The following is a 21,546-nucleotide window of genomic DNA, read 5'->3' on the forward strand; positions in this document are numbered from 1 at the left end:
TAAACTTGTTGCTTCTCTAAACAGCAAAACACACGAGGACAAGAGTGGTGTAGAACTGCTTTGACTTTTTAGAGGTGCATAAAGTGGAGCTACATGAAGGGAAATATTTTTCCCTTTTCGCCCTATGACAGCACCCATGGAGAGCGTCCACCTCCTTCTCATCAGACAGGAAACAGTCACCAGGAATTTTCCATAAGTAGGCCGGACTTCCCATCCCCAGTTCAGTTTCCTGTTTGGCGAGCAGGAGGTGGCGGTGCTGGAGCACCGCTACAAGTTACCAGGTCTTAAAGAGGAGCTGAGGATCCCTGGGGAATTTGTAACCTGTAATTCGGGGAAGATCCTGCTAGCATAAGTCCTTGCCTTATGGAGGCCGCATGGTGATCTGTAAGTCCGGCTCCCCCTGTTGCTCAGGTCAGTTCCCCCTGTCTCCTCCGCCGGTCCGGAAGGGCTGCTGCGCAGGCCGCATGCGTCCCGGGCGATCGCCGGTGATGCAGGCGGGCAGAGCGTGGCTGCGCTGTGACGTACTTCTGCGGCGTCACTGGATATTGCGGGGCTTCTGGGTTGCCCGGTGCAGGGCGGGGGCAGGCCCTGCTCCACGATTGATGGAGGCGATTAGGCCATTGCTGGCCCTCTATGGGGGTTAGCAGCCACTGCGAGGTGGGGGGGGGGGGGGGGGGGCAGAGTCCGTATTAAAGCGCCAATGGATACCGGACCACAGCCAGCTCGCTCTTTCAGCAGTACGCTGGAATCTGGACAGTCTGGTCATTTTCTCAGCTGTCAAGCCTTCTGCATTCCCTCATGGATGGAGATGAATCAGCCCAACCCTCCGGCGCTCAAGCCCAGGAGACCATGTCAGAGGTTCTGGTCGGGTGAGAGGGGTTAAAAATCCAACATTTTTTGGGGATTGGTATTCTAGTTTTTTGGGGAATCCTCTCGCAGATCTAAGAGAAAAGTATGCAATGTGTAGAACAGTGCTTTATTCTTATTCTAAGTCACTATGCAATGCCTGTTTGACTAAAGTAATTTAAGAATAAGCCCCGACCTTAATGCAGAATATCAAGGGCATTATACGTGAGATTAAGGCTAGTTCCAAATCTAAGAAGCCTTCTACATCTAGCAGATCTAGTGTCCCTTCATCTCTGATTCAGAGGCAGAGGAGGAAGGAGAATGTGAAGCCTCTGCTGAGTCTTCTCCTGAGGACTTGGCAGGGAAACCGATGTGTGCTTTTGAGTCTGTAGAGTCACTAGTTAGTGGTCAGAAGCACTATGGACATTGAGGAAGTTAAGGTTGAATTATCAACCCCGGATAAGATATTTGAGGGCTTAGCCCCTAAAAAGAAGGTATTCTCAATTCATAAGAACATTTCATCCCTTCAAAATGAGTTGAAAAAAACCAGACTGTAAATTTTTTTTTTTTTTTTCCTAAATTACTCAAGAGGAAGTATCCATTTGATTTTGAGGCTACCACCTGGGACAAAGCCCCTAGTATTGACCAATTCGGTTTCTAAAATTTTGAAAGGCTGCTCTTCCATTTGAGGATACAGGATTGTTAAAGGATCCTATGGATCGAAGAGCGAAAGGATTGGAGTCAGCAGGGGCCATACTTAAGCCAACAGTTTCCGCTACCTCGGTAGCTAGGTCTCTTAGACTCTGGCTGGGGGAGCTTGAGGATCACATAAAAGATGGTACACCTAGAGAAGAGCTTCTAGATGCATTTTCTACTCTGTATAATGTTGCTTTTCCTCTGATGCTTCAGCAGACGCCATGAGACTGGCGGCCAGAACCTCTGCCTTCACTAACTCAGCCAGCAGAGCTGTCTGGTTGAATGACTGGAAAGGGGACCAGACATCTGTGCACTCCCTTGCCAGGGTCAGCTACTATTTGGGCCCGCACTGAACAATATACTTGATAAAGCATCTGACAAGAAGACATTCCCTTCCATTCCCACTCCTCCCAAACGGCCCTTTCATGGCAAGGGTATGGGAAGGGTTCAGGAGTGGTTGGTCCAAGAGAGAACTGGAAGCCGAAAGGGAAAGGTTACCTGTTCTCCTCGAAGGTGGCTGATATAAGAGACCAAACAATGACAGAATGATCACAGGATAGCAGAGCACCCCTGGATAAAAAGGTTTGTTAGAGCAGTTTCCAGGTTACATCCCACTTTAAGATCAAGATTTCCCCCATGGGATTTATATATAGTGCTGAATGCCCTGACTCTCCCTCCATTTGAGCCCTTAGAGGAGACTTCTGATAGGACAGCTTATGGGTAAGGATCTTTTCTCAGGACAGTGATTTTATCTACCGATCCTGCTTTCCTCCCTAAAGTGGCTACAGATTTCCATCGTTCTCAGGAAATTGTCCTCCTTCCTTCTGTTCAGAGCCTAGAAATGAGGGGGAGGAGAGGTTCCATCGACTAGCTGTCAGACAATGTTTATTGCTTTTAGATGTGCAGAATGAAGACCCAACAGCTTCTAGCTTTATTTCAGGGGGCAAGCAGGGGCAAGGCAGCTTCATCCAAGACTTTAGCCAGGTGGATTAAGGATTGTATTTCTTTAGCTTATGCTTCTAACCTTCCTGTACCTGATGGGTTTGGGGCCCACTCCAACAGATCCGTTGCAACCTCATGGGCTGAGAGAGCCTCGACCACTATAGACCAGATCTGTAGGGCAGCTACGTGGAGTTCTCCGCATACATTCTTTAAACACTAGATTGCTTCTTCCCGTTACGGAGGACTTAGCTTTTGGAAGAAAAGTTCTGCAGGCTGTGGTCCCTCCCTAAAATAGACTATTCTATTCTTAATGGGTGCTGTCATGGGGCGAAAAGGAAAACTAAAATTATGTACGGTAATTGTTTTTCTTTGAGCCCATGACAGCACCCACCTAATATCCACCCTATAGATTGTATGTTTTGTAAATAGGATTGACACAAAGTTGTTTATGATCCCCACTTATTTGATAAATGACTTAGAAAAAATTACAAAATATAATAAAAAAAATAGATATATATAAAAGTTTGTTAGCTGGAGTTAAAGTTTAGCTCTTGTCTAAATTGATTAAAAAGCCCTAGTGTAGTCAGTCCTACTAAGTAGCAGACTGTGCTTTTTTGGTAGGCTCTTCTGAATTCTTGACGACTGGGGATGATGGGAAGTCCGGCCTACTTATGGAAAATTTCTGGTCTGTTTCCTGTCTGAGAAGGAGGTGGACGCTCTCCATGGGTGCTGTCATGGGCTCAAAGAAGAAACCATTACCGTATGTAATTTTAGTTTTCTGGGTTGTGTAACTGCCTTCACTGTATATATAGTAGAAATATCCGTATGGGTTTAAAGGGCTAATCTTACATGATGGGGGAAGGAGGCTTGTCTGACCTTAGGGACCACCACCTATGCTTAAGTCTGTCCCCTCTCCCCATAGTTCTGCTTTTTAAAAGCTAGTACCTGACATATTAACCCAAGATGAACAGAACATAATACACCCTTAAATGTAATGTAGAAAGGTGTTTGAAAAGTGGCAGAAATGTCTGGTCTGAAAATGAAAATCTGTTCCATCAGAATAGGGTTTGGAGGTATGTACACAGATTTCTGCTACATTCAGAAGTTGCAGAAATTTCTAACATCTTTAGCATGTCAATATGTACAGGTGATTTAAGCAATGATGAGTAGAAAAGATGAATGAAAAACTGCACTCACCGACATGGGAGACGACTTCTTTATTTTATATATGTGTGGACATTGCAGAGCAGACGCCAGCTGGGTGCGGGTAACAGGCCTGTTTCATGCTACTGCGCTTCATTCATCTTTTCTGCTCATCATTGCTCAAATACAAGCACTGTCTGTATACTAGCACTGCTGAACATACCCCTGTTTATTATCTGGTTGCAGTAGGGAGCGGCTCCAGACTGTAGTGCCGACCAGATCTCTTTTTTTGCTTCATTGTGTCCAGGCGATTTAGTTGACAGACCAGGTTGTGCTTCCGATGCTACGATACAATGGTAGGAATATGCAGGACAGGCTTCAGCATCATATGGTCCTCCAGGCGACAGATCGGCATAAACTGCTAGCTGCATGTAAGGCTGTGTACACATGTATCTTAACTATTTATTTGGTCCCTAGTTATTGAAACTAGAAACGCAAGTGTAGACTATTGCAACCCCATTTAGACTGACATCTGCTGCATGTGAATTCACACTAGCTGTGTAAGTCGCAGCTAGGAGCCATGGAATATGCACTCTAGTGGTATACTGGTTTATAACTGGCTTTAGCTGGACTAGTTGAACAAGCTTACAGTAAGAGCTGTATTACATGGCCCGATATTAAGGTGCAAATAAGAGCTGATCTGTCAGATCAGCACTTGCTTCCTCCTCCAGATTACACGCGATCCTTGGATCAGCGTCGGTGACCTATAGAAGATAGCGGCAGTCTGCTTCTATTACATTGAGTGGCGGCCAGCAGACCGTTGCGATTGTCATTTTGATAGGTCATGTTTTAAGACTACTATCAGCTGACATTGTGGATGTGGGCTGATCACTGCCTTTTAACATCACCTATTACACCAAACTATCAGCTGGTATTCGGCCAGTTTGGTGTAATAGGGCCCTAAGGCTGGGTTTGTGTGGACCCGAACATGCTGTTAGTCAGCTCATCTTTAAGTTGGACCTTAAGTCTTATGGACTGATACTGCCCAATGCAGGTTTTTGTAGTCTGGCAGTAGCTGGGTACATGAGTTCCTTGAAAAAAAGTTATAGCCTGCACTGACACTTATTACCTATTGAAGACTGATAAATGATCTGTCCTTTAAAAAAAAAAAAAAAAAATAGGGCCTTATACACAGAACTATACTCGTCCACAAGTAATGAGTTGTACAGAGCCATAGTCTGGCAACTAGAGATGACCAGATTTACAATAGAGACAAAGAGCTTTATCTCTGCAATCGGCTCATCAGCCAGCTGCCTTGTAACTCACTGCTGTTCCTCCCCAGGTTTGGGAAAAGCTGGACTCAGTTGTGGGAGAAGTTTCCCATCACTGGATCCAGCTTTTCCCAGCACTGGGGGAGGGGGGTGGTAGTCAGTTAAAAGACAGCAGGCTGAGTGGATTGTTACTGTAAATTCGTTCATCTCTACTGGTAACCACAGAAGTCTATCCCTGTTCTGGTTTGATAGCACAATTCTTCTTGATTTTGTAATACATTGCATGCTCTATTGTGGGTATTGTCTGTGGAAGCATTGCTACTATAGGAGACTGTCTTCTGAGTACAACTTCATATAGAGGTCTTGAGATGGCACAGAATTGTAGTGAATACTTCTAATTCATTCTGCATGATAGGCTGGGACCAGCTTTATATTCTCATTTAACGTTTATTTCTCATTTTTCAACTTACAGAATATGCTGCTAATGTAGCTTACCATAGGACTATACAACCTCATTATGCTCAATAAAAATTACCAAAATACATTGGGATAAGCACTACAAAATGTCCCGTGTCTGGTACTAAAACATTCATTTCTACAAGCAGTAGTAAATTGTTTTCACATAGTTGAGTTTAAAAGAACCTCCAGTCACCATATGGTACAGAACATCCCTGTAGCATAACAAATATTATTTTTGGGTGTATATATTGAATCTTTACGCCTTCTAATCCTACCACCTCTGAAATCCACAGCCATCTTGATGTTAGGGATTTTAATACTTAGCTGAATGGCTGGTTTATGCAGTTTATACCACTTTGGTAGAAGTTATTGGGGATGTGCACCTAAAGGTCCCTGTTTAGAGATGAGTAAACCTGAGCATGCTGTATTTGGTTACCGGTGACTAAAGAAGCTGGATGTGGCCAGGTTTTCCCAGGAATCTATAGGGCTGCATTCAATATCATCCACTGGTATTCAAATTCTGCATGCTTGGGTTTACCCATCTTTAGTGAGGACTTTTAGGTTCCTGTGTGGAAAAGTTGTAGTCAGCGACAAGTGTCTAGTTGTGATATGGCATACAAGGGACATATACATCTGTTTTGGTCCAAGCTGGCTTGTAAATTGTAGTCTTACAGTTTAGGTGTATATTTGATTCCCAAGCATAAAATATAGTTCCACAGGACTGAAGATTCTGTAATTCCCGTAAGTCTCATAAGAGCTGTATGTGTCTGTATGTGTATCTGGCGGACTCTCCTGCTGCTCCTTGTGTCAGCCATTGCCGGCCTTACAAAGCAAGAGACCACAAGACTCTTATTCTCCAAATTGCTAGAGATGAGTCTACCTATGAGACATTTATAACATATTCTAGAAAAAAGCCATAAGAGCAACATCTTATACCCAATTAAAATTAAGTTGGAACACTGTAAAATAAATGCAATGATTTGTACTTGATGATGATGATGATACTTTATTCACAAAAGAGCACATGGAACCATGTAATGGAAAAAAGTACTCATTTAGGACTTAATGGCAGCAATGCATCTGAAATAAGTTGGCACAAGCAACAAAAGGCTGGAAAAGTGGTACCAATCTGGAAGACAACTTGTAAGCGAGGTAGACTTTCTCAGAAGCAATGGGGGTAGAGTTTAACAAATCTGAAAAACTTTAGCTCATTTTCAGGAAAATGTAAAATTGTAAAGACTTTGACTATCCCACCACTTATAGTACACAGATATAAAAAGATCCAGAGAATCGGGACAACTCCATGTGTGCAAGGGACAAGGCTGACAATCCGTATCTGACACTCATGATCTACAGGGCCCCAGGCAGCACTGTATTAAACAGTTATGGTTCTTTACTGGAAACCGATGCATGGGCTCAGGAAGACTTTCAGAAATCATTGTCTATGAACACTATTCGCCATGCAATTCACAAATGCAAGTTAAAGCGGTATCATGCAAAAAAGATGTCAACACTATCCAGAAATGCTGCCATCTTTGGGCCACACCTCATTTAAATGGCAAGATTGAAAGATCAAAATTTGAAATTCTTGAATTTGAATTCTTGAACTTTTTTGAAACCAGATGCTGTGTCCTGTACCTTCTTTATTGGTATGGGGTTGCATTGGTGCCTATGGTGTGGGCAGGCTACACATCTATAAAGGCACTATCATTACTGAACAGTATATACAGGTTTTAGAACATGCTCCCATCCAGACAAAGTTTCTTTCAGGAAAGACCTCGCCTTGACAAAGTTAAACCACATACTGCAGTCATCACAACAGCACGGCTGTGCAAAAGAAGAGTCCAGGGGGGAGATTTATCAAGACTGGCATACTCATCTGCCTGGCTTTGGCTTCAAAAATCTGTCAGATATATCTCTCTGTGTAAAGACACCCTTTGTAAAGCCAGCCAAAACAAATCTACGCCTGTGAGTGGGGGTGAATCATGATAAATCTGGCATGGGAGGAGGCTACACCTCCTCCCCGCTTTGCTTAGCTCTCCCTTGCCCGCCCTTCAGGTGAGCAGGGGATACAGCTGCCGTCCGCCAGGGAGAAGGCAAGAATCTGTGCCTGCTTCCTGGAGTACACCATGGCACATCGTTGATGAATCTTCCCCCAGGTGCTGAACCAGCTTTGCCTTTTACCCAGAATTGTTGAGCAGTTGGAATCCCACATCAGACAGGAATGGGATAACATTGCTCTCCCAAGATTCAAGCAGTTTTTATTAAAAGAGGGGATGCTACACAATGGTAGACATGGCCTGTCCCATCTATTTGAAATGCGTTGCTGCCATCAAGTTTAAATAAGTTCATGGTTTTTTTAAGACGTAAAATGTTACATTGTGTCCCAACTTTTTTTGGAATTGGGCTTGTAATATCCATTTAACTTTATTTGGTAGCAATGGAAGAAGTCTTTGGTCCGGTTTATAAAGGACAGTAGCACAGTTTCCTCATTAGAGGGGTTATTCAGCATTAGAAACAGTGCCTCTCTTGTCTTCAGATTGTGTGTGGTATTGCAGCCCAGTTCCACTAAAGTCAATGGAGCCAAGTTGTAATACCACCTGAGAACAGGTGTGGCACTGTTTTTTGGAACAAAGCAACTATGCTTTTCTAATCCTGGATATCCCCCTTTAATTTTCTTTCTTCTTTGTTTGACAGAATAAAGTCTCTTTGAAAATATCCACCACAACTGAAATGTGTGTGTTTCAAAAGAACCTTTAGAAGGTAGCAATGAAATATCAACACTGAGCAGCTCAATTATATACTCTGGCCACTGCTAAACACTGCCCTATAGCTACCATACAGGAGACACTACGACCACACGAGGGCAGAATATATTGCACTGGAAAAGAGCTATCCCACTTAAGCAGTATATACCTACTAGCAGCATGGTGGCCTATTTGAGTCTTTGTAAATACCTTTATTTTTGCTCATGAAAGCTTGTACAATTAACATAATGGTAACCCAGTAGCTCTGAATTTGCAAATGAAAGGGAAAACATGAAAATGGTTCCTATTTCATGTATTTTTATTTGACCTTACTTCCTGCTTTGGAGCTATTGGCTAAAGCTGTACCATACTAACTTCCTGCTCTGCCCCTTCCACTTCCAGTACTCTACACCTTATACTGGTCATGGTGGGAACTTTCTCACTTTCCGGTAAATATCCCTGCTTTCTGTGCCAAAAGGAGGAGGAGCTAAGGTTATTCAGCTTTATAATATTGATGGCTTATCCTTAGCAAAGACAAAGGTGCAGTACCTTGGAGTGCCACATCGAAAAGTATGGCGATGCAGGTACAAGCAGTGAAGAGGCTGCAGTGCCTACACAAGTGCCACAGCTCATCCAAACAACCTATCCTCAGCATTCCCAGCAACCCAAAGACTAGCTATCAGTATTATTAAAGGGGTACTCCGGCCCGGACGTATTTTTCAGATATGGCCGGGGAGGGGGTGGTTATGGATGGCGGAGGTCACTAACCTCCCCGATTCCAGCACCGGGTCCCGGATCGCGGCACCCCGTACCCCCGTCCCGCAGCCGCTTCCTGGTCTGAGTTTCCGCACGTGATGTGACGTCTTAAGGCAGCGCCGCCATTTAGCGGCCGTAGCAGGGTCCCGCCTCGGCTGCTGAATGGCTGAGCTGCCTTAAGATGTTACATCTCAGACCGAAAAGGGGACAGGTACGGGGCGCTGGAACCGGGGAGGTAAGTGACCACCGCCATCCATAACCACCCCCCTCCCCGGCCATATCTGAAAAATACAGCCGCGCTGGAGTACCCCTTTAAGCCCAGTTTACATCTACATCATAATTTCCATAGCAGGAACAAATGTGGGGGGAAGAATTCTTTACATGCCAAACATTACCTGCATCCAATGGACCACATTTAACTGCTTCATCTTTCATTATTTTTATTTATTTTTTTTATATTTTTTTTTTACTGTAGAATATAACCTCTTTGGAAAATCCATCATCACTGAAATATACCTAGTGGATGAATCAAAACATTAGACTTACCATATGAAATAAATATACCACTGTTCTATCTGAATGTAGAAGTGAACTATCACCAATGAGCAGCTCAACCATATACCATGGCACGTTGTACTGCACTTTTTTTTTTTTTCCCCGCAAAATCCGTGATGCAACAAAGTGAAAGAATGAATAGTTCCTTTATGTTACATGACTCCAAAAGGACCATCTTCATTATGAAAATGTCCTCTTTAAATAGATTGGTGATCTGAGGTTTAAAACTTCACCACCGACAATGTCTGCTTCATTACGTGAAACAATCTGAACTTTTGTTTAAAATCTTTGGGGGATTTTCCTCTAGAAGCTTTTCTATATACACACATACTGTATCCTGTCAGAGTGAGAATACTTTACAATAAGCAATGTAACCCGGATATTGTAAAAGTTTTTTTTTAAGACTACATGATTATCCAACGTAAAAACAGGAAGCTTAACTTCTCTTCATCATTCCACAGAGATATGGATCAAAGCAGTGGTAAATGGGAATGTAAAGGCTATTAGAAGCCATCTATTAAGTGCAATCTTTACGGTAATGACAACAGGCATTAGTCCCATTAGGTTTTCTAATTTCCAAGAGAACTCGTACTCCATTGTGACATCCGACATTTTCCCACTAAAATGTTTTTAATTTGACATTGAAGCGGAAAACCCTCTGCAGGAGCCAAACACCGGGCGTAATAATATGATGGACACGTAAAAGTGACTTTATTTTCCTTCTATGTCTAGAACATAGAGAAAGAATTATACTGTATATTGATAATTTAGAATATAAAATATTTAAATTAAAAAAATAAGTTCTTTTCGTTAAGACCCATAGCATTAGAATAACAGATGGGCCCCCTGTGAGCGGGTCTAAAATTACAGGAAAAAAACAGCGGACTAAGAAGTGGTGGATAGCAGAGATACATATATGCCTTGGTGGCAATTAATTCTCACAGCTCCTTATTAAAGGGGTTATCCAGATCAAAACGTGGCTGCTTTCTTCAAGAAACACAGCCAATCTTGTCCTCAGTTTGGACTCAGTTCCACTGAAGTGAATGGAGCTGTAATACAACGCACAACCTAAGGACAGGGGTGGTGCTATTTTTGCAAGAAAGTAACTGTGCTTTTTCTAATCCTGGATAACCTCCTTTAATGTAAGGTCAGGTGAAATTTTAGACAACTTAAAAAGTTATTTCTGAGTCAATGAAATAGTTTTCCATGCTGCATCTAAAAACCGAGTACAGTGTAATATACAGATCAGTAGCAGTCAGGTTTTTTGTAGGAAGAGAGGTGGAGAGCAGGAGAGGTAGAAAAGCAACGTATGTTGCTGCAACTCTATTACATAAACCAGTACCCCACTCTATTTCCTTTCACTGTAAAAATATCAAGTGTGAATGTATACAATCAGTTCCTCCAGGATGGAAAGTAGTGGACTGCTTTGCATGGACCAATGGCCACCTGGACGGCAAAGCAATTGCTATGTAGGGCTCATTTTGACACATTCTAAAACAGGGCTTCAAGGCTCATTGGCCCTCAGCGTAAAAACAATCTGCTTTTGAGGAAGGGTAGTGGATTTCAAGGACAACATCCTTAGATTTCCAGGCGGATTTCATTCTAGATGATAGAAACTTATTGTCTAATGCAAAACATAGGAACATAAAATATACTTGACAAAAGCAAACGTCTTCGGACACCAGTATTCAAGCTACAAAAACAGAAATAGAGTCTGTGCGTGGTCCAAAAAAAAGGACCTACTATAGAGTCTGAGAGTCCAGCTTCATATGGTCAAGGCCGAATCATATACATGCCTGCTGACATTATATCCTTCTTCACCAGACCAGACCTAGGGAAACAATTAGCTGATATATAGATATATACACTGATGATTTCCGGTGGTAAGGCCATCGCTGATCATTGCATGTTTGTTATAGAATGAAGCTCAAATAGTTGTTTCAACTGCGAGTGGATACAAGAGGTAAAAACTGGACTTCAGAAACTAAGCCAAGTCCAAGGATTTATCCCTGTCAGGCCTAGACATTGTCTTCTAACTATAAGACATTGTAATAGACCATATCTTTCATAGTTTGTTCAGCCATTGACTGATCTTCGGTTGGATTCTCTACTTCTCCATAACTGTATGTGTTCTCCTCAAAGTCTTCCATTTCTTGTTGGCTGTCCATATCATTGGCTTCTTGGTCAGGGAGGTCCATCATTGGGTCTGTAGACAAATCATAAAGATTAGAAACCATGAGATATGACAGACATCTCAGAATATTTCAGCTTTAAGCCTCACTGGAATAATGGGATGGCTCGATTGGCCAATATGGGCTACTTCTTCAAAGCAATTTTGATACCTTTAAAAATAGGATACTTTATCTCACCAGCGGCATGCAAATTTTACATCAATAAGTGACATCACTGATTCTGCACGGCATCCAGCTTTTTAATTGCACAATCAATGTCAATAAGTGATTTCACTTATTCTGCAAGGAAAATTCTTTGGCTATATGTGGATGAGGCCTTAAAGGGGTAGTTGATAAATAAAAATTCTTTCAAATCGACTGGTGCCAGAGATTTGTAATTTACTTCTATTAAAAAATCTTAAGTTTTCCAGTACTTATCATCTGCTGTATGTCCTACAGGAAGTAGTATTTTTCCAGTCTGGGGAGTAGGAGAGGTTTTCTATGAGGATTTGTTCCTGCTCTGGACAGTTCATGTCATGGACAGAGGTGGCAGCAGACAGCACCGTGCCAGACTGGAAAGAATACACCACTTCCTACAGGACATACAGCAGCTGAAGACTTGAGATTTTTTTAATAAACGTAAATTACAAATCTCTGGCACTATCTGGCACCAGTTCATTTGAAAGGAAAAAAAAATAGTGGACAACAACTTTAATGACTGTACATAGAGAGATATGGGGGATTAATGTCATAGAAGTCAGGACACCCCATTAGATCTGTGGTTTAGTTTTATACCTCTTCTATTTCAAACACAACAACTTATAAACTTCATTACTGTAATGGCAAATGTTAAATTTCCTGTGGCATTTATCTTGAACAATTTGTTTTACTTAAAGAAAAGCTGTAGCTTCTTACCTTGGTTTTCCAAGCTGATGTCCATGACCCCATGTTTAACCTTCATGTGACGGCTGAGGTTGCCTTTCAAGTTGAACTTGCTGGAGCAATATGGGCATTTAAAGGGCTTGTATCCTGCATGGAGGTGCATGTGTCCCAGCAAATTATACATTCGGTTAAATGATTTGCCGCAAACCTAGGAAAGGACATGACAGAAATAGATGAGCTATGTAGTGCAGGTCCTACATTTGATGCTATAGACTGGTCTATATAACTGAAAGCAAAATGAGGCATGTCACAATGGATCTGCACATCCTGAGGATACAGTGAAGCCATACACTTCATACACAGCCAGGGCCTTTTTTTTCTTGTATTACACAATGTTTGGGCAATGATATATCTGTATTAGTCTGCTGCCTGCAGTCTCCAATCTGGAAACACAGGGGCTATTTGGGGAGACAATTTCCCATTGCAGGACAAAGTAGGTTGTATTGGGCGAATTGGAATAAACAACTATCACTTCAAGGAAAAGTCTTCGATTAAAAATGTTTCTTCACCCATTATATGGGCACTGTCATTACAAATAACTTTTGACATGTGAAAAGTTAATATCACAGCGGGTCTCACTGTTGATCCACTCCCCGGCCATTCCGTCAATATTTTCTCATAGATTTACATTGAAAAATATTGGCAGAATGCCTAGCTGGCCAGGGAGTTGATCGCGCTGCCGTGCTCTCTCCCCAGCTATATCTTCAGTGAGACCTGCTGCGATCAATAACTTTTTACATGTCAAAAATTATTTGTAGTGACTGGTTCTCTTTAAAGGAACGTCATCCACATTGTACTATTTTACTGGTGCCTTTGTCTGCTGCTGGCTACATCTGCCCCAAATATTACCCAAGGGTTATCCAATCTGATATGTAGGTAGGCACACATATCCAGCATATTCTGCAATGTATCTTATTTTATGCTTGTTTTTGTAGCTAATCTCCGGACTACAGCTGTATTGCTGAGAACACAGCCCTTAGGGCACATAAGTGAAGTTCCCCCCTTCTAAGACATTCTAAGGAAAGGTGACACAAACACTTTAAAGTGACTCTGTACCCACAATCTGACACCCCCCCAAAACCACTTGTACCTTCAGATAGCTGCTTTTAATCCACAATCTGTCCTGGGGTCCGTTTGGCAGGTGATGCAGTTATTGTCCTAAAAAACAACTTTTAAACTTGCATCCCAAGCCAAACGGCCGTGGCCTAGAATATCTGTGCCCTAACTTTGCACCACCCCACCGTCCCTCCTGCCCACCCTTTTCATCATTAGGAATGCCCCTAGAACATTTTCTCCTGTCTGAACATTGCACATGCTGACACAGGTGAGGAATAGTAGAAAATCTGCCTGGAGCATTCCTAATGATGAGGAGGGTGGGGAGGAGGGACAGAGAGGTTGTGCCAGCCTAATGCATATGCAATCTAGGCCACGGCCGTTTGGCACAGGGCTGGCAGTTTAAAAGTTGTTTTTATGACAATAACTGCATCACCTGCCGAACGGACCCCAGGACAGATCTTGGAATAAGAGCAGCTATCCGAAGGTACAAGCGGTTTGGGCGGGTCAGATTGTGGGTACACAGTCGATTTAAAGGGGTTATCCAGGATTGGAAAAAATAGCCGATTTCATCTAGAAACAGCATGACTCTTGTCTCCAGTTTGGCTGAGGTTTTGCAACCTAGTTCCATTGAAGTAAATACACCTGTCCAAACTGGAGACAAGAGTCAAGCTGTTTCTCAAAGAAAGCGGCCATGTTTTAATAAGACCGTATAACCCCTTTAAATTCTCTGCTTGGCTGTGAAGAGGAAATCCTATATCTTCCTATAAGTGGAAGAAAATCTGTTACAATGGAATAAGTAATTTCCCTGGTCACAGAGATCATAAGTGGAGCCACTGCTGGACAGGGAGAAGAATGGGCCACTACTCAGCCTGGCTTGTACCTTGCATTTGAACGGCTTCACAGGGGAGTGCACTATCATATGGGTCTTCAGCGTTTGCTTCTGTACAAAGGTCTTAAAGCAGATATGGCACTGGAATGGACGAACACTGGCATGGATCAGCATGTGGCGCTTCATGTTGGCATGCAGAGTGAACTCCCGCCCACATACCTCACATTTAAACTCCTTTACTCCCTGGAACAAATAAAAAATACAGATTAAGAGTTTGAGGGACATTCAAATGTGGTCACATTAAAGGAGAACTATCAGCAGTTAGACGAATCTAACCTGCTGATATGTCCCTACTCCACAGGAGACGCAGAGGAGGAAGGTGTATCTCCTATCTTCCTTCTCTGTGCTGTTCCTTTGCAGTTAGTCATGTGCTCCACGGTCCGGTGAGATTGTTAGGAGCATTGGGGCACCTGTTAGGAGCACTGCCCACCCCCATAGTGACAATCCAGGGCAGTGCTCCTAATGGTCTCACCATACTGTGGAGGACACGACTAACTGCATCGGAACAGCGCAGAGAAGCAAGGTAAGAGACATAGCTTACTCCTCTGCGTCTCCTGTGCAATAGGCACATATCAGCAGGTTAGATTTGGGTAACCTGCTGATAGTCCGCCTTTAAATATATCATAGGAAAGGATGCATACCAAGAAAAATCACATACTGAATGTTAATGAAGGATATGCTTGAGCGCCAAGGATCAACAATGTTTCTTTGAAGAACCACGGGTGTCATAATTTGTTATTCCTTCTTTTTGAAAAAGATGGATTTCCGGAGAGCATTTTGCACCAAAAGAAAAAAAAAGGATCTTGCTGCAAATGCATAGTCAAATCCACAATGTAATGTGGATTTTGCAGTGGATTTCACCAACTATATTTAAGGCTATGTTCACACTACGTAAAACTACGGCCGTTGTTGCCGATGGCATCGTATATGCTCCGGCCGGGATCCTGTGCGGCCCCGCATATAACTGAAATGTCAGCTTTCTGCGGCCGCAATTCAATGAATTGCGGCCCATAGGAAACCCTGTCAGTTCACACTATGAAGCGAGCGGCTCGGGCCGCTTGCTTCATAGTGTGGAGGGGGAAGCTCTGATGCGGACGAGCACTGATGCGCCCGCATCAGAGCTCTGCGGCCGGGATGATCCGGGCAGAGACCGGCCATTCCATGACCCGGCCGGGTTACGGAATGGCCGGTCTAATACATTGTGTGAACATAGCCTAAAGGTGTAAAATCTGTGGTGAAGTATAACAACAAATCCTATGTATTTCCCATATAAATTTAGAAAAATTGCTACCCAAATTTCTGTGTTTACAGCATGTAAATGAGATATGTAATCTGCTTGCCACTATCATTTTACCTTCCCATATTCACAGCTTTTCCATCCCATGTGAATTCACACTAAGTTTAAAATCTTTGTTTAGCCCTGTAAAGCAGTATTCCTATTCTAAATCTCTATCAGTTGTGCTGGCACAAGGTTATCTTACCCACCTTTACACAGCAGCCCACATCTTTGCTTCCTGCACTGTTGTACGTATGAGAGTAGAAGTGCAGCACACCTTAAAGGGGTTATCCAGCGCTACAAAAACATGGCCACTTTTCCCCCTACTGTTCCCCCTACTGTTGTCTCTAGTTCAGGTGTGGTTTGCAATTAAGCTCCATTTACTTCAATGGAACTGAGTTTCAAAACCCCACCCAATCTGGAGACAAGAGAGGGGAAAGTGGCCATGTTTTTGTAGTGCTGGATAACCCCTTTAACTCAAGCCTAGCAATTTACCTTATAGCCCAGCTAATCACAATGGCCCTTCCTGGATGCAAGTATTGGCTGTGCTTTATCCCAATAAAACACTAGAGGGAGCCAGACCACAGGAAAGTAGGATAACCGCGCAACCAAAGACAATGAAACGAAACCCATTAAAAAAAAGAAAATATATATGTTGGCTAGCAACAGAGCTATATGTCTAACGTACATAACTAATATCTATAAACATGGCTGAGGAGAACAGGCAATTTTAAAATATTAACAAAATATCATATAAGACATGCTGTGTGATAGGTCAATGGAGAAATGTGTATTTCAGATTCCATGGGTGTTTCCTTATCACAGCCTCGGCAGCGCAGTCAGATATGAGGAGAACATAAGCTTCTGATTTGCTGCTGTTTGGCCTAAAATATGTAATAAAATATAAGGCCCTGTTCACATCATGTCTGAGCCTTCGGTCAGATGTACATGCCGGGAATATCTCATAGGCATATGAAGGCATACAGGACTATATCATAGGCATATGAAGGCATACATCACTATATCATAGGCATATGAAGGCATACAGGACTATATCATAGGCATATGAAGGCATACAGCACTATATCCTAGGCATATGAAGGCATACAGCACTATATCCTAGGCATATGAAGGCATACAGGACTACATCATAGGCATATGAAGGCATACAGCACTATATCCTAGGCATATGAAGGCATACAGGACTATATCCTAGTCATATGAAGGCATACAGCACTATATCCTAGTCATATGAAGGCATACAGGACTATATCATAGGCATATGAAGGCATACAGCACTATATCCTAGGCATATGAAGGCATACATATGATATGAGTGTATCATAGGCATATGAAGGCTATAGATTCTTATAGTAAAAAAAAAACATACAGCACTTTAACTGGATGTCTCTGCAAATAATAATGTAAATTGCTAAATTATTCTATACAGCACCAAAAAAGTACATTGATATAATACCATCTCAGCATAGGTCAATCCAGACACATTAAGAGCGGAACTAATTTTTTGCAGACTAAATGAATCAATGGCCGGGCTGTCAGATGTGATTGGACTGCAACACTGTAGCTTTGCTCACCTTTCAATTGTATTTTTAGCCAAAACCAGGAGTGGGTGCAAAACACAGAAAAATGGGAAAATGTTTCCATTATGGTTTTCCTCTGTCTTTTTCACTCCTATTTCTGTCTAAAAATAATGATGAAAATACTACATGTGAACCAGGCCTAATATTACATGCTAAATATCTATTCGATATTGGAAGCTGCTGTAAAATATACATCTCACTGAACAGTACTGTGAGAGTATGACAAATACCTTGTGTGTAAGTGAATGCTGTTTGAGATGATGGATTTGGCTGAACTCCATGCCACATTCTTTACAGACAAATGGTCGTACATTCTGATGCTTCAGCATATGGTTTTGTAGCTGGCTGCGATAGTGGAAGGACTTGTTGCACTCCATACACTGGTACATTGTGGGTCCTTGGTGTGAGGAGATGTGACGTTTCAGCTGTGTTAACGTAGCAAAGTCCAGTCCGCATTCAACACAGACATGGCATCTGCCATTTTCATGCTTTACTTCATGGGCTTTGAGTTCACTGGGGTAAGCAAAGCCCCGGCCACAGAAGCGGCAGCTGTAGGGTTTGATATCTGTGTGGAGTAACATGTGTCTCTTCAGGTGGCTGGTCTGTGTAAAGGCTTTGTTGCACACCTCGCACTTGTGCGGCCTTGTCCCTTGGTGTGTCAGGAGGTGAGTCTGTAAATGACTTGGCTGCTTAAAAAGTTTGTTGCAGTGTGGGCACGAATGGGGTTTGATACCGCTGTGCCCCAGAATGTGTGTGACTAAATTGTACTTTGAGGTATAGGATTTCTCACACATTCGGCACTGCCACCGTTTCTGCCGATCACCAGCCTCCACCAAGTAAGAATCATCAATCTGTACATTTATATCCAACCTATCCAACTGGGCCTTTTTGTTGCGTTCGATTGTTTCCGCTGTATCTGTTTCATGTTCATTAGGTTCAGGCCAAATAAAGCTTTGTACATTATCCTCTGTCTTGGGTGATCCAACCATTGGGTTTCTAGTGTCATTAGGCTGCACTAAACTAGGCCCAAAACTACACTGCCTTTGTATACTGTCCAGGCTGGAGTTCCCAGTAATCATTGGCATGGGTGGGAGCGGGTAAGAGTTTTGCATGGGGTGCTGTAAGACACGTCTATAGTCAGTATCTACATCATGACGTGGTCTCTCTCTAAAGTGACGAAACCTCTTTGGCTTCCTATGAAATGTACTGAGGTCAATCATTTTCATAGAACTGTTTTGTACAGTGTTGTCACTAGTCTGTTCCTGAGTATCTTGTGAAACCACTTCTTCATTTTCACCTTCTTCAGTTTTGGCTCCGACAGTGACCTGGCAGATCTCTCCTGCATCTGGCTCCTCTTCAGGTTTTTCACATTTTATTTTGGGAACCACTTTGACTGGAAGGCGTTTCTTACGTTTTGGATGTTTTTCAGAATCCAAGCCGTCATCTTCTAGTGGTTCAGCGGCAACCTTTCCCCCAGCGGTCAGGTAGTTTTCACCCTCTGGCTGCTCTGCCTCAATAGGTCCATTATCAGAAAAGTCACTCCTGGAGGCAGGGAAGAATCCACTTGGGCTGATGGTGGCTCCAAAAAGTTCATTATCTGACACCAGACCCAAGACAGCAGCCTGGGCTAGAGACAGCACCACAACGGCATCTGTCTGTGTGCCAAAGTCAGTGAACCGATCCATGTTACATACCATCAGTAAGGCATGCACTTCCTATGGAGACAAAATAGAGTTTTATTATATATTCTGAAGAGCAGAAAACTACAATTATCATATATACAATCATTTATATGTAGAGATGAGCGAACCTCAAGCATGCTCAAGTCCATCCGAACCAAAACGTTCAGCATTTGATTATCGGTGGCTGCTGAACTTGGATAAAGCTGTAAGGTTGTCTGGAAAACATGAATACAGCCAATGACTATATCCATGTTTTTCACATAGCCTTAGGGCTTTATCCAACTTCAGCAGCCACCGCTAATCAAATGCCAAAAGTTCGGGTTCGGATGGACTCGAGCATGCTCCAGGTTCGCTCATCTCTATTTTTTTGGAAACATTCTTCAGATTCATTCACGTAAGACATCTTTGAGGTAACCACCAAAAGCTGCATTGAAAAGTGATCTTCTAGGGGGGTGGTCTTCTCAAAGAAGATGGCTAGTATGCATAACATATGGAGGAACCGAAAATGGGTCCCAAATGTGGTTTTCTCAAAGAGGTGGTTATTTGGGGAGGTTTTACTGTAGTTCCCTAAAAGGCTGGAAATGGGATGGGGTGCAGCTTTCCAATTCTACCTTTCTGCAGAGATCATAGCAGACTTTAAGGAATGATTAGTGGTCAGATGGCTACACAATTTATATGTTGGTGAAAGAGCATTAGGCCAACAGCTATCTCTTTCAATCCCCTCTACTTAGTGTATGCATACTCTGAGAGGGGAGTGGGAACAAAGCTGCTGCCAAACACCTCAGACAGAGGTTTTTCTCCCCAAGAACAAAGAGGTTAGGTAAGTTAAAATCTGACAAGCCTGACTGTTCTCTTCTCCAACACCTGCCCCAGGGGGCAAGTCTGGAGGCATATTACACAGTAGTTGATTGGCTGGTCATGCCAAAATCATCAGGTTTAGCTAATGTGCATGACCATGTGCTGTAATGTAATGTACTCTCTTGTTGTATACAGGAAGTTTGCTTTTGTATACAGAAAAGCAAAAGTTCCAGAATGTAACATAATGGGCACCACTAGTCCTATCATCTCTGCAGCATTGGAACAGGGTCAATATTATAAAACTGCATCCTGTCCCGATTTTCCAGAATCTAAAACATAATATTGCTCAGCTATGATTTTTATGCATGTGTTTATTGCAACTATTCTTTACTTTATGGATTGTTTCAATGTAATGTCATTCTTATATCCCTAAAGTCATTCTTAAAGTTATTCTTATATGTAAAGTCATTTTTATAATCTTATTCTCTGCCTTAAACAACTTATGCTTACTATATGCTTTATCAAGAAATGTTATTATGAAAAAATAAAAGTATATTAAAAAATTTAATCAAAAGAATACTTAAATAAAAGAAAAAGGAATATATATATATATATATATATATATATATATATATATATATATATATAATTAATTTTTTTTTTCAGTAACATCTAAGAATCAGTACATGGATAACTGGAAAAATAAAAAGGAAAAACTTCACATGAATCCTTGACATGTAATGGTGGCATTTTAAATCCTTTGGGAGGGATTGCTGGAACATTACTGCTTGTGGTAATAGGAATTCCTCCCTTCTCTTCCTAGGCCTGGACATTTGATTTCCTTTCCTATATTAAAGAGCTGCAGTAGCGCCTTCTCTTTCCCGGAGAACATGACAGATGGGTGAATGCACAGTCCTCCATACAGTAATTCTAGCAGATATTCTCTTTCAATGAGTCAGGACAGGAATATTAACAGCTGCTTTAATTGTAAGCAAACACTGCACAACCTACTGAACTCCAAGAGAAGAAGGCTGCTGGGATCGGTAAGGAAGGGATGGTGCGTTCCAGACATGATCTCCAGATCACTTTTAATTCCAAGGGGGCAGTGACATGCTTTGGATGTTAGTAGGGTATTCTGGTATATGGAGTTGCTGCTGTCCTAATGAGGTCCTCCGTATACGCTATGGCACAAGTTGCTAAAATTTTCATACTTCATGTTCTAGTGACATTAGTCTCTAAACTGTCAAAAATGGTTGAAGGATCGATCACTAAGGGTTAAATGCTAAAAATTAGGTAACCCCTCCTCATACGTAACCACATTCACTGTCACTCCTCCCTGCACCTGTTTACTCTGGCTCCAGGGCAACATGAGTGGGAAGATGACAATGATTCCTAAAATCATGTTCAAAGGAAAATTAAGCTTATAGATACTCTGTATTTTGTGTTTATGCTTAAAAAAATCTCTCACCAGAAAACCTCCCTAGTTTGACTGCAGCGAAGCAAAGACCTCAGGCTCCGACCTCACTATCCACATTAGATGTTACCGGAAATCTATATTGTACTAGTCCTAGGATGTCGGGTCTGGTACAGCAGAGAATTTATTACAATGGACTGAAACAAGACCTAGACAGATTTTAATCATGATTTTCTTTCACCGATGACAAGCAGAGATCTTGGAAACCATAAGTATTAGATACACAAGTAAATTACATACAT

At 42.2% G+C, this 21,546-nt stretch overlaps 1 protein-coding gene across 4 annotated transcripts in view; it reads right to left on the reverse strand.

Moving 5' to 3' along the window:
• Positions 1-10,109: 10,109 nt before the first annotated feature.
• Positions 10,110-21,546, reverse strand: part of ZNF710 (zinc finger protein 710) — a 77,635-nt gene continuing 66,198 nt past the window's right edge. For 3 of the 4 annotated variants that reach the window (XM_069956654.1, XM_069956655.1, XM_069956656.1), the window contains 4 exons: positions 17,581-19,065; positions 14,465-14,656; positions 12,502-12,676; positions 10,110-11,621 (listed from right to left, as the gene is read on the reverse strand). In XM_069956654.1, coding sequence (XP_069812755.1) covers positions 11,452-11,621; positions 12,502-12,676; positions 14,465-14,656; positions 17,581-19,047 — 2,004 coding nt within the window. In that variant the 5' untranslated portion in view covers positions 19,048-19,065 and the 3' untranslated portion in view covers positions 10,110-11,451. The remainder of the gene's footprint in view (positions 11,622-12,501; positions 12,677-14,464; positions 14,657-17,580; positions 19,066-21,546) is intronic. The other variant, XM_069956657.1, reaches the window with a different exon arrangement.

The sequence above is a fragment of the Dendropsophus ebraccatus genome, chromosome 1 (assembly GCF_027789765.1).
Source record: "Dendropsophus ebraccatus isolate aDenEbr1 chromosome 1, aDenEbr1.pat, whole genome shotgun sequence".
NCBI lineage: Eukaryota > Metazoa > Chordata > Amphibia > Anura > Hylidae > Dendropsophus > Dendropsophus ebraccatus.